Source organism: Citrus sinensis, chromosome 1, assembly GCF_022201045.2.
Source record: "Citrus sinensis cultivar Valencia sweet orange chromosome 1, DVS_A1.0, whole genome shotgun sequence".
Lineage (NCBI taxonomy): Eukaryota > Viridiplantae > Streptophyta > Magnoliopsida > Sapindales > Rutaceae > Citrus > Citrus sinensis.
This window is the reverse complement of record NC_068556.1, coordinates 19,856,282-19,868,762: the sequence shown is the minus strand read 5'-3', so window position 1 is coordinate 19,868,762 and position 12,481 is coordinate 19,856,282. Positions and strand designations below refer to the sequence as shown.

Genomic DNA, 12,481 nt, shown 5'->3' with positions numbered 1-12,481 from the left:
GTAGAGTCTTCACTTACCCTAATTATTACTCAATTATTAGGAAACACACAAAACTTTCGTTGGAAAGAATTACATATAGTCTCCTGCCTTGGCATTTCGTAATAAGTTGTTCCTAGATAAGCACACTGTTTCTGTTATATTTAACAAGTTTTCCTACATACGTAGTAAGAAAATATAAATTGAATATACGGTTTAAAAAGTTGTTATCCAAGAAAAAAAAATTGTTACTAATAAGGAGAAAAGAGTGCCGATGATTATAGCTGCACCTCGTAATTTTACAATCATATATTTTTATCTTAAGTGATACGTCATTTATTAATCAATTATTTTTTCATAAATTTCAACTGAATTAGTTATATTATTTTACGGTCTTTTTTTCTTTTAAATTATATCATTATTTCACGTATTCTACTCTAATGAATGACACATTATTTACAAAATTTAGGATAAAATCTTAAAATATCTACCACTGCTTTTAATTTAATTGAAAGTTTTATTTTCATTCACTTGTAAGAATTTTCAAATAGTTGATACTACAAATTACCTTCAAGATAAAATAAAATTAGAACAATACTAGGTGTCCAAACATTTAATTCTCAATTTGAATTACAACTGATATAACATTCATCCATTAGATATTGATTACAAGTTTCTAGGATGATGAGTTGTGATTCAAATGTTGGCGATTCTTTATATTATTAAGAAAGCTAATTTTTGGGCAAAATTTTAAGAAAAATAATATAATTAATGAGAATTAAAAAAATATAGGCCACGTGGCATTCTATACAATAATAACTCTAGTAATAGCTACTCAAAATAATTAAGGCCTACGCAAACTGATGTACAACCTTGATTACCTGTATTCCCATAGATTTAAAATTACCAATACATCTAAAGCCGTTGGGTGTTTTCCGGGCATATTTCCATTTCTCTTTTCATATAATCAAACTTATCACTTATGCTCCTGCTCTTTCATGTTTCATTTTACATCAGATAAACAGATTTATGAAGTTCTCTTCTCACACTCCCTCTCACGCGCCAGACACTCACAAACACCCATATGCAGCACACACAAAATTTACGCAAATAGACTGCATCCTGAGATCAGCTAATGCTGCAAGCATCACCGTTAAGAGTTGTAATTTCAAAAAATGTGTTCAACAACCACCACCAAAATAAGAGAGGGGTTGGGGGCAGGGCTGGGTCGGTTTCAACTGTTGATCTGACTCGGAGGACAATTATTAGGTTAGTGATTATGATACTAGTTCTTACCAGAAAACAGAAGAGGATTGTTGTAAGTGCTGGTGAGTGCTAGATTTATCATCTGTTCGTCCACAATTATCACAACATCTGAGAAAACTCTGCTCTAAGCTAAATTAAAGGCGTCATCACTGTGATTCCTCATCAAGAGAAATATGAGATATTCAACATGACTATCAGAATCTACTGTCCCATGGTCAACAAGACTGTTACAAGACTATCTGAATTTACAGTCTCATGTCTAAGTAACTCGTAAGTCATGGATCAATGTTGGAGCTCTATATCAAGTCATTTACTAAAAATAAGCATAAAGTAACTCCTGACTGCACAAAGGGTAACAGAAAGGAGAATGTATAACCCTGTATACCTAGTATTGCAAGCAGTGATCATTGCAGGTTGTTGGTTGACAAGAATTACAAGCAGTGATCATTGCAGGGACAACTTGGCAAGGGTCAATGCTAATACCTTTACCCCATTTTCCATGTCATGGCCAGAGGCATATTCCTCAGGCTTGTGGCTATAACCTGCAAAATCAAATGTATGAAAACAAGCATTAGTCTGGTTCTATGCTCTAGTTCCCTCATAAAATAAGAAGATGATTAGATAGATTACAAATGCTAGAGGTCCTCATTTTGACTAGATAAAGTCCCCTACTAAGTTGACACCATTCGAGAATGGGTATGTGCCCTACTACTTGTACAAGCGTACATTTTCTAATTCACATCATGTGATTTTAGTGTACTTCCACACAAGATTTGTTTCATGTGCACATAATTCAAAAGCAAAAGAAGCACCAGCACCAAAGCAGTACCTAAAAATTTTTATTGATGAAATCCAACTAGATAATTATAGTCATTCCGAATATTTCAACATTCAACTTAATAATCAGCGATGAAGGGTTTAGATTTCTAGATACAGAAGAAAAGAAATGCGTTCATACCTTTGAAACATGGAATGAATATCATGCCCATTGGCGATACCCTGCAAGGATGTGAACCTATAATTAGATGTTGCTAGCAAGAAGAACAATAAGAGTAAATATGCATTCACCATCTAAAACATCCTTAAGCAGGTGAAGTGAACGGTAATAATAAGATAGCTAATTCATAGTAAAGCATCTAAAAATAAGGATACATTTCACATTTGTGTGCAAGTTTGGTGCTGTGTATTGTTTGTGAAAAAGCTTGGGAGTTGGAAGAAACAGATTGGATGTGAAACTTTTGAAAATTTGGGTGCCAGTCACTCAAATCATGGGGATTTCAGCGAATTTTCAGCAGTCAATTGCTGCCAAAAAGTACCCACTCCCAGTTTTCACCTTGGAAAATTTTCTTCACCTGAATTCCCATATTGGTATCTTGCATCATTACATTTTATCATTTTCCTCCTCTTTCAAAGAAAAGAAAGGGGGGAAAAAGGAGTAAAATCTTCATATTAAGAAACATGGCACTTGGAGGGCCCAAAATAATGGGACATATAGCATGGTACTGGACAAGGTACAAATATTAACTCTTTCTCTCTATCTATACCTGGCCATAAAGAGTGAATCATGGTAAGCTCTGCTTATCATAAGCTTATGTGTTAAATTAAGTTCTTTTGACGCTGCTTCCACTGCCTCAATTATTGATTTCTCAGAGAGAGCTGGTGGATCCTGATTTACGATTTTGAATTCAGATAGAGTGACCCCACGATTTTTAGCAATTATAATTGCAGACTGACGGATTTTTTCAATCACACTATTTCTTCGCTTTTCATCAATGTCTCGTGTGTCTGCCGAAACACAGATAATAGAAAACTCAATAAATAACAAAGAAAAACTTCAGAAATCAACTGGAATTAAATCAAACTTTGGGAGAAGAAGAATGCCAATAACATGATTTTAAACAAACTTCAGGAACTTAAAACTCATCTCATGCAAAGTATTTATGTTATAAAATTGTTGGCCAGTTTTCCAATAAGACTTCAACAACTGATTGGAACCATACCAATTTCTAAGTGTGACTTGCTTGGTATGCTGTTGATTGCACCAGGATGCAGCTCCAGAATACCTTAGGAAACAGGATATATTGAGTCACATCATAGTTCTAAGAAAGAAAGATAGCCAACTCAAAGTTAGATATAATCTAATGCAGGATGGATTTAAACAATAAGTACCAAAAAATTCTAAGTTTAGGCATTCAGGAAGATGACTTACCGACTGTACCAACGGTATCAATGGATCCAGATTCTAGAACATGTTTCTCGACAGCTAGCGCTAGTTCTGAAGCAGCCAGACCGGCATCGTTCCTGCTCATTACATGTAAAACGTCGTGAATCTTGTTGACTGAATAAGCATAATAAAAGAATCATAATGATGAATATACCAAATTGATGAAAGATATGTAAATTTAACTGCATACAGGCAGACAGCAGTTACCTATTCGGCATCAAGACAGCACCCGCATGCCCTCCATTGCCTTCAAAATCTACTTTTATACTTGCAGGAGCTGCAATCGCAGTCACTATACCAATTGATGTACCTGATTTGAAGTATAAAGTGGATTAATAACCATCAATAAATTGAGATCATAAGGATAAAATAAGCAGTAAAAAATGACAAACCTTCCTCCTCCAGAATGGGTCCCTGCTCTATATGCAATTCAACAAAAGCAGAGTAACTTCCTTTCTTCAAAAACACACTGGATAGGTCATTGTGCTCTTTTGCGTATCCAGCAGATCTTGCAGCATCTAAAAAGGATATATTTTGACCATCAACTGTTGATGTCAGATCTTTTGCAAGTGACTCAATTCCTGCCAATAAGCGACTGCACAAAAAAATAAACGCACGAACTCATACTATAGTATAAGATTTCCAAACCCATATACCATCCACCATGCCAAGACATAACCTGTTGAAGTTTAATGTACAGTGGAAGTGGTTGCTATAAAGTTTGCAAAGGTAAGTAAAAGGAAACTCCAGAGGAAAAGTATCTTTTCTTCTTTTTGTATGGACAAAAATTAAGAAAGGAAAGCAACCAAATAAACCCAAGTGCATGTATTGAGTTATGAAGTTTTAACCATTTACAAGTGGCTAACCTTCCCAAACAACTGATCCCATAGCGTGTGGGCTCCTCTGAGGTGAACATGATAACCTCCAGTGACCTTCTAGGCTTGAATCCAGATCTGTTAAAGACCCAGTCAACATAGCATAGACCAAAAACTGTGGCTACTACACAATACCTTTATCTGAAAAAAACTATGACATGATGAGAAAGAAATTGCATCCATGCTATTCAGTTCAAAACAATCTTATTAGCTGGAAACCAAAAGCATAAACAATACCCTAGACTGGAAAACTGAGAGAACATAACAATGTTTATTATAACTGTATCTCCAAGACACGGCTTTAAGAGGGTGTCTTTGGATATAGTTTGAGATAAGTGTTTCAAATCTCTTCTTTGATAGCTTGAGCAAGGAATATCTGAATATGTCCTGATTCAATTTTGACATTATCTGACTACAGTACAGGTGATCTAACTAAAGGCACTCAACATCTAAAAGTTTATCCATTCATGAATAAAGTTATGTATGTTGATTGAACTTATTGCCATCAATTTGCAAAAAGAGAAATTTTCAGTGCTAATCTAGAATGCTAATCAACCCAGAAAGCAAACATAATTGGCAATTTATAACCACATATTTAAGATTCATCAGACGCTACCAATAAAATCAACCAATACCTTTTTAGCACATTAATGGCTTCTATTGCACCTAGCACACCAACAACACCATCATACTTCCCAGAGTACGGAATGGCATCAATGTGAGAACCTGTTGCAACTGGAGCAAGCACTGCTTCATTGCCAATCCTGCATAAGGGAAACAGGGGTGGGGGCATGGTCAAAGACATTTGAGGATACACAACAGAAATTGCGAAACATTTGTCTCAGAGAAATGAAGAAAAAAGGTGGTATTGTGAGCTTTGATACTCCAAACTATTACTGCCAAAAAAAAAAAAAAATCCCTTCAACGAATGCAGACATCCTTGAAAGAAACTTCACTACTCTAACAAAAAGGCCAAAAATTTGGAAAATGACAGGAAAAGAGAACACCAATTGTCAACTAGATTACCCTTTGTGAAAAACACAATACCATATGGAGAGTGCACTTCAAGTTGCTGTGAGAATTATGGCATTTTCTCAAAATATGCAGTACACCACACTCTATACTCATAATATGATTTTCTTTTTCCATTTTGATGACATGTCAATCTGAACACAGTTACAGGAACTGAAACTCTAAGTGAGAATAAATGAAACCAAGAACTTCCATCCATGCAAACTAACACAGGTTAGGGCAATCTTGAGTTCAATTGGGTTCATTTAGAGAGCATGAGTTTGGCAAAAAATTCATGATAACCAAACTCCTCTGAAGGAAGATGAAATCTCACCATCTACCAAATATGTTACCAACTGCATCCTCCCTAACAGAGAGACCTGAAAGCCCCATCAAGTTCTTGATGTAGCTGCATTAAAATATTGCAAACAGACAGCATAAATCCTTAATTTAGGTGAGCAATTGAGGAAAAAAAAAAATTCAGAAAGCAATGGCATATAAAGAGTTAACTAGATAATCCTCTACACATAATAAAATTTTCAAATATGATTGAATATATACTGTAAGGCTTTAATAGTATGTTCTCAACACATGAGCTTAAATAGCATTGTAAGTTAATAACTACTTAGAATGGCCGAAAATATTAGACAACTGCTGCTGGATTAGAAGCAAGAGTAATGTCCTGTATATATCCTTCTAGACACGAGGGGGCCACTGATAAAGCATACAAAGGGAATAAATATCTCTTGACAAACAATCAGATAAAGCATCACATATAGAATTCTCCAAGGCCTAACCTGAATAATTCATTCGAAAACACTGATAACTCAGTAAAATAGGCCTATTCATGTTGTAAAATAAATGATTACCTTTAAGGACTACAAGAAACAACTCCATCAGATGAAATATTATAAAGGATTCGATATACGAATAATTAATGAAAAAACAATATAAAAACTGTAACTTTCTATTAAGATTTGCAGACAATTAGAACATGCACAAGAACTGTAACTTCTTAAATTAGTTACCTGCGTGCCAATACATCATTCTCAGTGTACAAGACCCTAGTAACTGATGGGGCAGGAGTGTCCGAGAAAGTTGACAGTTCATCGATCTAGCCCAAAAAAACAAAAAGAAGCCAAAACCACACGCATTAAAAATAATATATATTTTAATAAGAAAATTAAAAACCCACATTATTTTACTCGTCCATAATGCTATAGATTTTCTCAGTACCCGTTTTTGGAGAGTTTCAGTATCAACTGAGAGTGAAGAAGCCAAGTTTGTAACAAATGAGTTTGATTCATGAATTGGGTACCCTGAGAAAGCCTCCATAGTTCTGATTGTTGCGTCTTCATTTGCTTTAGCGTAGATTGCAGAAATGGAACAGAAGATTACGAGAACCAGAAGAAGATGATACAGTGAGTGAGAGTTGCAGAACCTCAAAGACATTTTTTTTTTGGCTGGCCTTCTTCTTGTGGATGATAACGCTATGATTAGCTTACTGCTGCCACTATGTTTGTGTTATTATGCTAGTGCGTTTGGTGATACACGTGGCTTTCAAACTGGTCATATCCTAATATTTATGTATAGGATCTATATAAATATGTGCGAAAAGTCCAAATTCCAAAACACGCAACTCGAAAAGGCGGGAAGATTTCTGCACTCGCACTTGGGGCTTCTCGAGGAAGGAGCTCAGAAAAAATGGAGGCGACGAGCCATACATGTCTAAAGCTGGAGATTCCCGACGCCACGGATCCCATTTTCGTCAAAGGCACGTGGTTTCAGACCCACTTCGATCTCTCCATCACTGACGGTCTCAACGCTTGGCTCTGCAACGGTATTATAAATTAAAACCTGTAACAAATATTAATTTAAATTTGTCATTTTTCTTTTTGGGTGTGTCTCAAAGCAACAGCGTTTTCGTCTTTTCGACAGCGTCTGAGGAGCAGGTGAAAGATAGGGCGGCGCTGTGGGACCAGCCGGTGACCGAATACGTCAAATTGGCTGAGCGCTATTTAGGGTTTCAGCAGCCTGGTTCTGTTTACGGTTTTACTGATGCTGCTGATGGATGTAAAAGAGTAAGTTTTTGTTATTATATTTTAAAATTTAATTTTGTTTATCGAAATTGAAATTGGAAAAAGGTGAAATTTAAAATTATGTGGGTATGTATGTGATTGTGATGTATTGCAGTTGTCATGGACATTTGAGAAGGAAGGGACTAAGCTTGAATGGCGGTGGAAATGTGGATCAGCACGTAATAGCAAGAAGGTTACTGCAGGGATTTTGGACTTTCTTATGGATGCAAACATTAGGCTCAGTGTAAGATTCTTTTGCCTTTTTGTTGGCTGAAATTTTGAAGATTGTTAGTTGAAACAATTTTACTTTATTAGATGTGTTTGTAATGTTCGTTAGATTTCAATGACTTGGTGCATGTTGTAAGTAATGTTTGAAGGGCAGTAAAAGAAAAGACTTGGGATCTGTCCATACTGGGTTCGTTTATATTCAATGGAAGGGATTTATTTCTCTTGATGTTTGATTCAAAACTATCAATGGTTGTACATTGACTTGGTTCTTTGTATTTTGTTTCATGAGGACAATGCTAAATATAATTTCCATGATAGACATTTATATCTTTAGAAGTTCACTTTCTCTGTAGGTGGTCCAGACTTTAGGTTGGAAGAGCGAGTAGTGGTTGGTTACATGGAATGTAAATCAAACATGCTGATTCACTTCGACCTTTCTTTCTTATCAGTGATGAGTTGCTGATTCATGGGGTGTCATCTGTCCTACTGGTTGTTGATATCATCTATAATGCTTTTGATTCATTATGGATTAAGCTGAGACATTTTTCACATACACAATATGTGAGTTTGAATTGGATTTTGGGTACTTGAGGAATCTTATTTTATACTTCTAGCAAAGTGATTGTAGCAATATGTCTTATTCTGGAAAAGTTTGTATCAGCTGCGGTATTGATGGCCAAGTTTGAAGAAGCTCTAAAGCTCCTTGGGCTTCACTCTTTATAACTCCAAAATGGAATGGTCCTGCCAGGATTCTTCATTTTCTTTATAAAATTTTCTGTACCAACGAGCTATATACATGTGGTATGAATTTTGACTGTAAATGACATTGAACGTTTTGTTCTATTATTCTTGCTGTTTCTTTGGATAGATAGATGGAGATGAAATGCCTATGTCAATTAGTTTGGCAATGAAATTTGTCTGTCAGCTTATAACACCTTCATGTTTTATCTCTTTCGCTTATAGGATGAAGTTGTCACAAAAACTCAATCATTTGAGAGACTGAAAGTGGAGGCTGAGAAGTGTTTAGCACAAAGTGAGAGATTTAAGAATGAGAAGCTGGAGTTTGAATCAGCAATCTATGCAAAGGTGCGTGAATAAATAACACTGATAGTATTGCTCTTTAACTGGAGATCCAAGACAGAGACCAAAAGAATAAAACGTTTGAAAATAGGGACATCAGGTGTTTCTGATGAAGCCCCTCTTTCCAATTCAGTTTTGACTGATGAAAATGTATAAATGCTGAATTCTTAAATGTATGGTTTAGATTTCCCATAATTGATGTTTCCAGAATACCCATTTAGTCATAGTTGTAATTTCAAGATGTTTTGAACTCTGAGCATGCTAGTTATTAAAGGATGAATAGGATCTTAGGAGCATCAACTTTCCATTCTTTTAGTATTTAGGACTGACTTCAAGTTTTTTTTCCTGCTTCTAGTTCCTAGGTGTGTTGAATTCAAAGAAATCAAAACTCAGAGAGCTTCGAGACAAGCTTTCAAAACAGGCAGTCATGGGGGATTTGCAACAAGAGGAGGAACAGTCCACAGACAAAACTGAGAGTTTTGATGAAGGGAGCGATGATGACAAAAGTGAGGAAGAACCTGCAAAGGATATTACAAGCACTTCAAAAGGTGTTCCGGCTAGTAGGGCTCGTGGTAGAAAGAGGATTTCACGCAAATAGCATCTAAATAAACAAATATAGATTTGAGAGTGAGTACCAATCTTTCCTTTTTCTTACTTATATTGTAAATCATGTAATGAATGTGCTGAGTTTTGTGGAGGGATACAGATTTTTCTTCATTCCAACTAAGGATACCCACCATAAGGACTTTAACCCCTGTAGCATCCAGCTTGGTGCTTAGAAAGCAGTCCGACAGCACATATTTGCCCAACATTTGTCTTTGTCTTCAATGATTAAGTGAAATTGTATGCTCAAAATTGAAATATCTAGTTCTGGTGAAGCATTGACTTCAACTAGTTGAATCAGTCAGACTATTAAGATGCCTGGGCAAGCTTAGGGTTGAGTCATTTACCTTGTTTGCAAGGGCAAAAGAACGGGCACTGTAGGCTGACAGTTTGACACAACTTTCTGAAATCAGAATCTTGCAGACAAAACTCAAAAGGAGGGCAGCAAAGCTGATAGGAAGAAGTAAAGGGGACGCAGCAGCATGGGTAAAATCTTGGCACATTAGAAGTATAGAATTCACCAGAATAAAAGCAATAATATATGAATGTGATATTATTTATCATTCACCCACACTCAAAATCGAAGTAGAAAAAGGGAAACCGCAAATATACACCATCTTAAAGGACTGTATCATATGTAATAAAACAAATATGCAATTGCAACAACATGAATACGACAGAATGTTAGAACGTGCAAATCTGAATACTATTGCATTTAGGGGAAAAATGGACAAGTTTTTATTACCTCAATTCTCACACAAAAGTGAAGTTACCGATTTACTAGTATCTCTTTCCGTATTTTGTACCATATCATTGTACAGAATTTACAGTTGAAAAGTTCCCCCGAAAAACATTTGGAACTCAATGGTTGCACGACATTGAATCTACAAAATAGAGTTATAGCAGCATTAGAGTGAACTGTTCATTTGATGAGAAGTTCCTATTACACATTTTGTTCAAGAAGCTACATTGCTTTATCAGTTTCATTTTTCACAAGAAAACCCGAATAATGGTGTTGAATGATATAGAGTCTGGAAAACGTCCCTACTTTTCCATTTGGACAAGCAACATATCAGTCTCCATTATCATCTCTTTCTTGCAGATGCCATTGATCAGAATGTCAAATGTTACAACATCAGGAACCAAATCTTTCTCTGAGAGTTGATCTAACTTCTTTCTAGCTTCCAATCTGCCCACTCTACACAACCCATCAATGACTGCACTGTAAACCTCAATATTTAGCTCTTTCTTGTCCCTTTCAAGGGACTGGAGCAGAGCAATTGCCTCTTCAACGTGGCCATTTTTGAAAAGCCCATCTATCAAAGCTGAATATGTGAATAAATTCGGAGATAGATCAGCTGCAGGCATCCCATTGAACAGCTTTTGTGCTTCTGCTACTCACCCAACTTGACGAAGCTCTGTTATAAGTAGGTCGTAACCAACTTTATTAGGCTTCAATCCCTTATGAAGCATTTCTTGAAAGAGGCTAACAGCTTTTTCAGTCTTCAAACTCTTGCAATAGCAATTAATCATTACATTGTAGGTAAAAACATCGAGCTCAAGTCCCTTCATCTACAATCGACTCTAACAGTTTTCCAGCATCAGGTGACCAACCGATTCTTAATCCATTGATGAGTGAATAATAAGTTAAATAAGTTAGGCTCCCTCCTGGGCTTAATAATCAAACTGAAAATCTTCCTTGCTTCTCCCAATTTTCCCTCCTCGCATAAGCAGTCTATCAATATTGTGAACGTTACAATTTTCCCTCCTCCCAATTTTCTCAACATTCGATTAAAAATTCTATTTGCCTCCTTGCAAAATCCCATTCGACAAAAACCATGAATCAGTGAGTTGTAATTGACTAATTCAGCGGAAATCCCTCGAGCAACCATTTTATCAGAATACTCAACAGCTTCCTTCAATCTATTAAAGCTACACAACCTGTTAATCAACGAACTGTAAACAATGACATCGGGGCAAATACCATTTCCTATAATTTGTTTGATCATTTTTATTGCGTCATCAACAGACCCATCTTTACAAAGACCATCAATAAATAACCACATTGGTCTCACAAATCATCCTCCCATGCAAATGAATAGCAGAATCAATCTCGCGAATCTTGCATAATCCATTAATGAGAATCCCATAGACATTAACATTACCTTCAAAACCTGACTCAGTCAATTTATCAAACAACTCAACCGCATCAAAAAATTTACCATCCAAACACAGAGCCTCAAGCAGAGTACTCATGGTAATTAAATCAGGCTTAAAACCCCTCTTTATGATCTCACCCGGTACACAAAACTCACAATTTATTTTCCCTGTTTGATAAAAACAATTGATCAAAATATTAAATGTGTACAACTCAGGCTGAATTTCACAACTGTATAATTCCTCATACATTGAAAACACAACATCATAACGCTTAGGCTTGGAAATTGAACGTACAAATGATTGAACGCATCAATATTAGGAATGGGTTTGGTTTGGATCAGTTGACGAAAATATTCTTGGGCTTTTTTGGGACTGATTGCACCTGGTTTACAGTGGTGCCTTACACGGTACTCCAACTTGTTTGGACCCAAAACAGAGATTGGTTTTGTGTTTTGGTTACTGGGTTTTGCATTTGGTGAAGGGCTTTGAGGTGGGTTTCTAAATAGAGAGGGAAGTGCGTGTTTGCGTTTGCTGCTTTTGATTAACATGATTGAATGAGAGGCACTTGAATTGGGTGTCTTTTATCCTTTTGCATACTAAAATAGTGTTAAATTTTGACATATATATTTGAGTATCATAATAGTTCTAATCCTTAATTTATCAACCTATTTTATGCAAATTAATGTTTACAAAATAATTTAGTATAAAAAGATCAGCTGAAGAATACTAACAGTTATTTTTTTTCAATTATATGAACTTATTTATGGTAATTTTATATAACCAATCTTCTCATATCATATCAATTTGTATACAATTACTTACACAAAGTAATTGTGATTTTATCATTACTTTTTATTTATACATTTCCATGTTATAATAGTCATGATTCTTTTTAAAGACAGAGAGCTGTTCTTTTATTCATTTGAGGATGATAATTTTGGAAAAGATAATCAACAACAAATAGGCATCTTTTATGACTT

At 35.6% G+C, this 12,481-nt stretch overlaps 3 protein-coding genes across 9 annotated transcripts in view; 1 reads left to right on the top strand and 2 right to left on the bottom strand.

The window, feature by feature from the left end:
• LOC102621916 (DNA repair protein XRCC4) overlaps nt 1-9,901 on the top strand; it is a 30,240-nt gene extending 20,339 nt beyond the window's left edge. Inside the window, exons 1-6 of one of the 4 annotated variants that reach the window (XM_025102525.2) lie at nt 7,031-7,192; nt 7,291-7,433; nt 7,546-7,674; nt 8,622-8,744; nt 9,094-9,365; nt 9,755-9,901. In XM_025102525.2, coding sequence (XP_024958293.2) covers nt 7,057-7,192; nt 7,291-7,433; nt 7,546-7,674; nt 8,622-8,744; nt 9,094-9,336 — 774 coding nt within the window. In that variant the 5' untranslated portion in view covers nt 7,031-7,056 and the 3' untranslated portion in view covers nt 9,337-9,365; nt 9,755-9,901. Of the gene's footprint in view, nt 1-7,030; nt 7,193-7,290; nt 7,434-7,545; nt 7,675-8,621; nt 8,745-9,093; nt 9,602-9,754 lie in introns of those variants that run through there. The other 3 variants (XM_052437286.1, XM_015533660.3, XM_052437290.1) reach the window with 3 other exon arrangements.
• The window catches only part of LOC102622499 (uncharacterized), a 37,078-nt gene that overhangs the window by 12,152 nt on the left and 12,445 nt on the right, over nt 1-12,481 (bottom strand). The gene's annotated exons all lie outside the window — the stretch shown is intronic.
• Nucleotides 1,373-6,804, bottom strand: LOC127898631 (ureidoglycolate hydrolase-like). Of its 3 annotated transcripts, XM_052437271.1 has the most exons (12): nt 6,589-6,804; nt 6,381-6,466; nt 5,687-5,761; nt 4,977-5,105; nt 4,333-4,419; nt 3,859-4,061; nt 3,674-3,776; nt 3,452-3,543; nt 3,243-3,305; nt 2,787-3,027; nt 2,201-2,241; nt 1,373-1,784 (listed from the first exon to the last, which is right to left on the bottom strand). In XM_052437271.1, the coding sequence occupies exons 1-12, from the start codon at nt 6,802-6,804 to the stop codon at nt 1,687-1,689; spliced, it is 1,434 nt and encodes a 477-aa protein (XP_052293231.1). In that variant the 3' UTR covers nt 1,373-1,686. The 3 variants fall into 3 exon arrangements, with proteins under 3 accessions (XP_052293231.1, XP_052293244.1, XP_052293242.1); XM_052437284.1 differs by lacking the exon at nt 2,787-3,027; XM_052437282.1 differs by lacking the exon at nt 5,687-5,761.

Coding starts and splice junctions, on each gene's coding strand:
- LOC127898631 (XM_052437271.1), bottom strand. CDS start 6,804: ATGTCTTTGAGGTTCTGCAACTCTCACTCACTGTATCATCTTCTTCTG. Junction 2,242..2,786: donor GATTCACTCTTTATGGCCAG/GTATAGATAGAG, acceptor ACATCCTTGCAG/GGTATCGCCAATGGGCATGA. Junction 1,785..2,200: donor ATTCATTCCATGTTTCAAAG/GTATGAACGCAT, acceptor TTGATTTTGCAG/GTTATAGCCACAAGCCTGAG.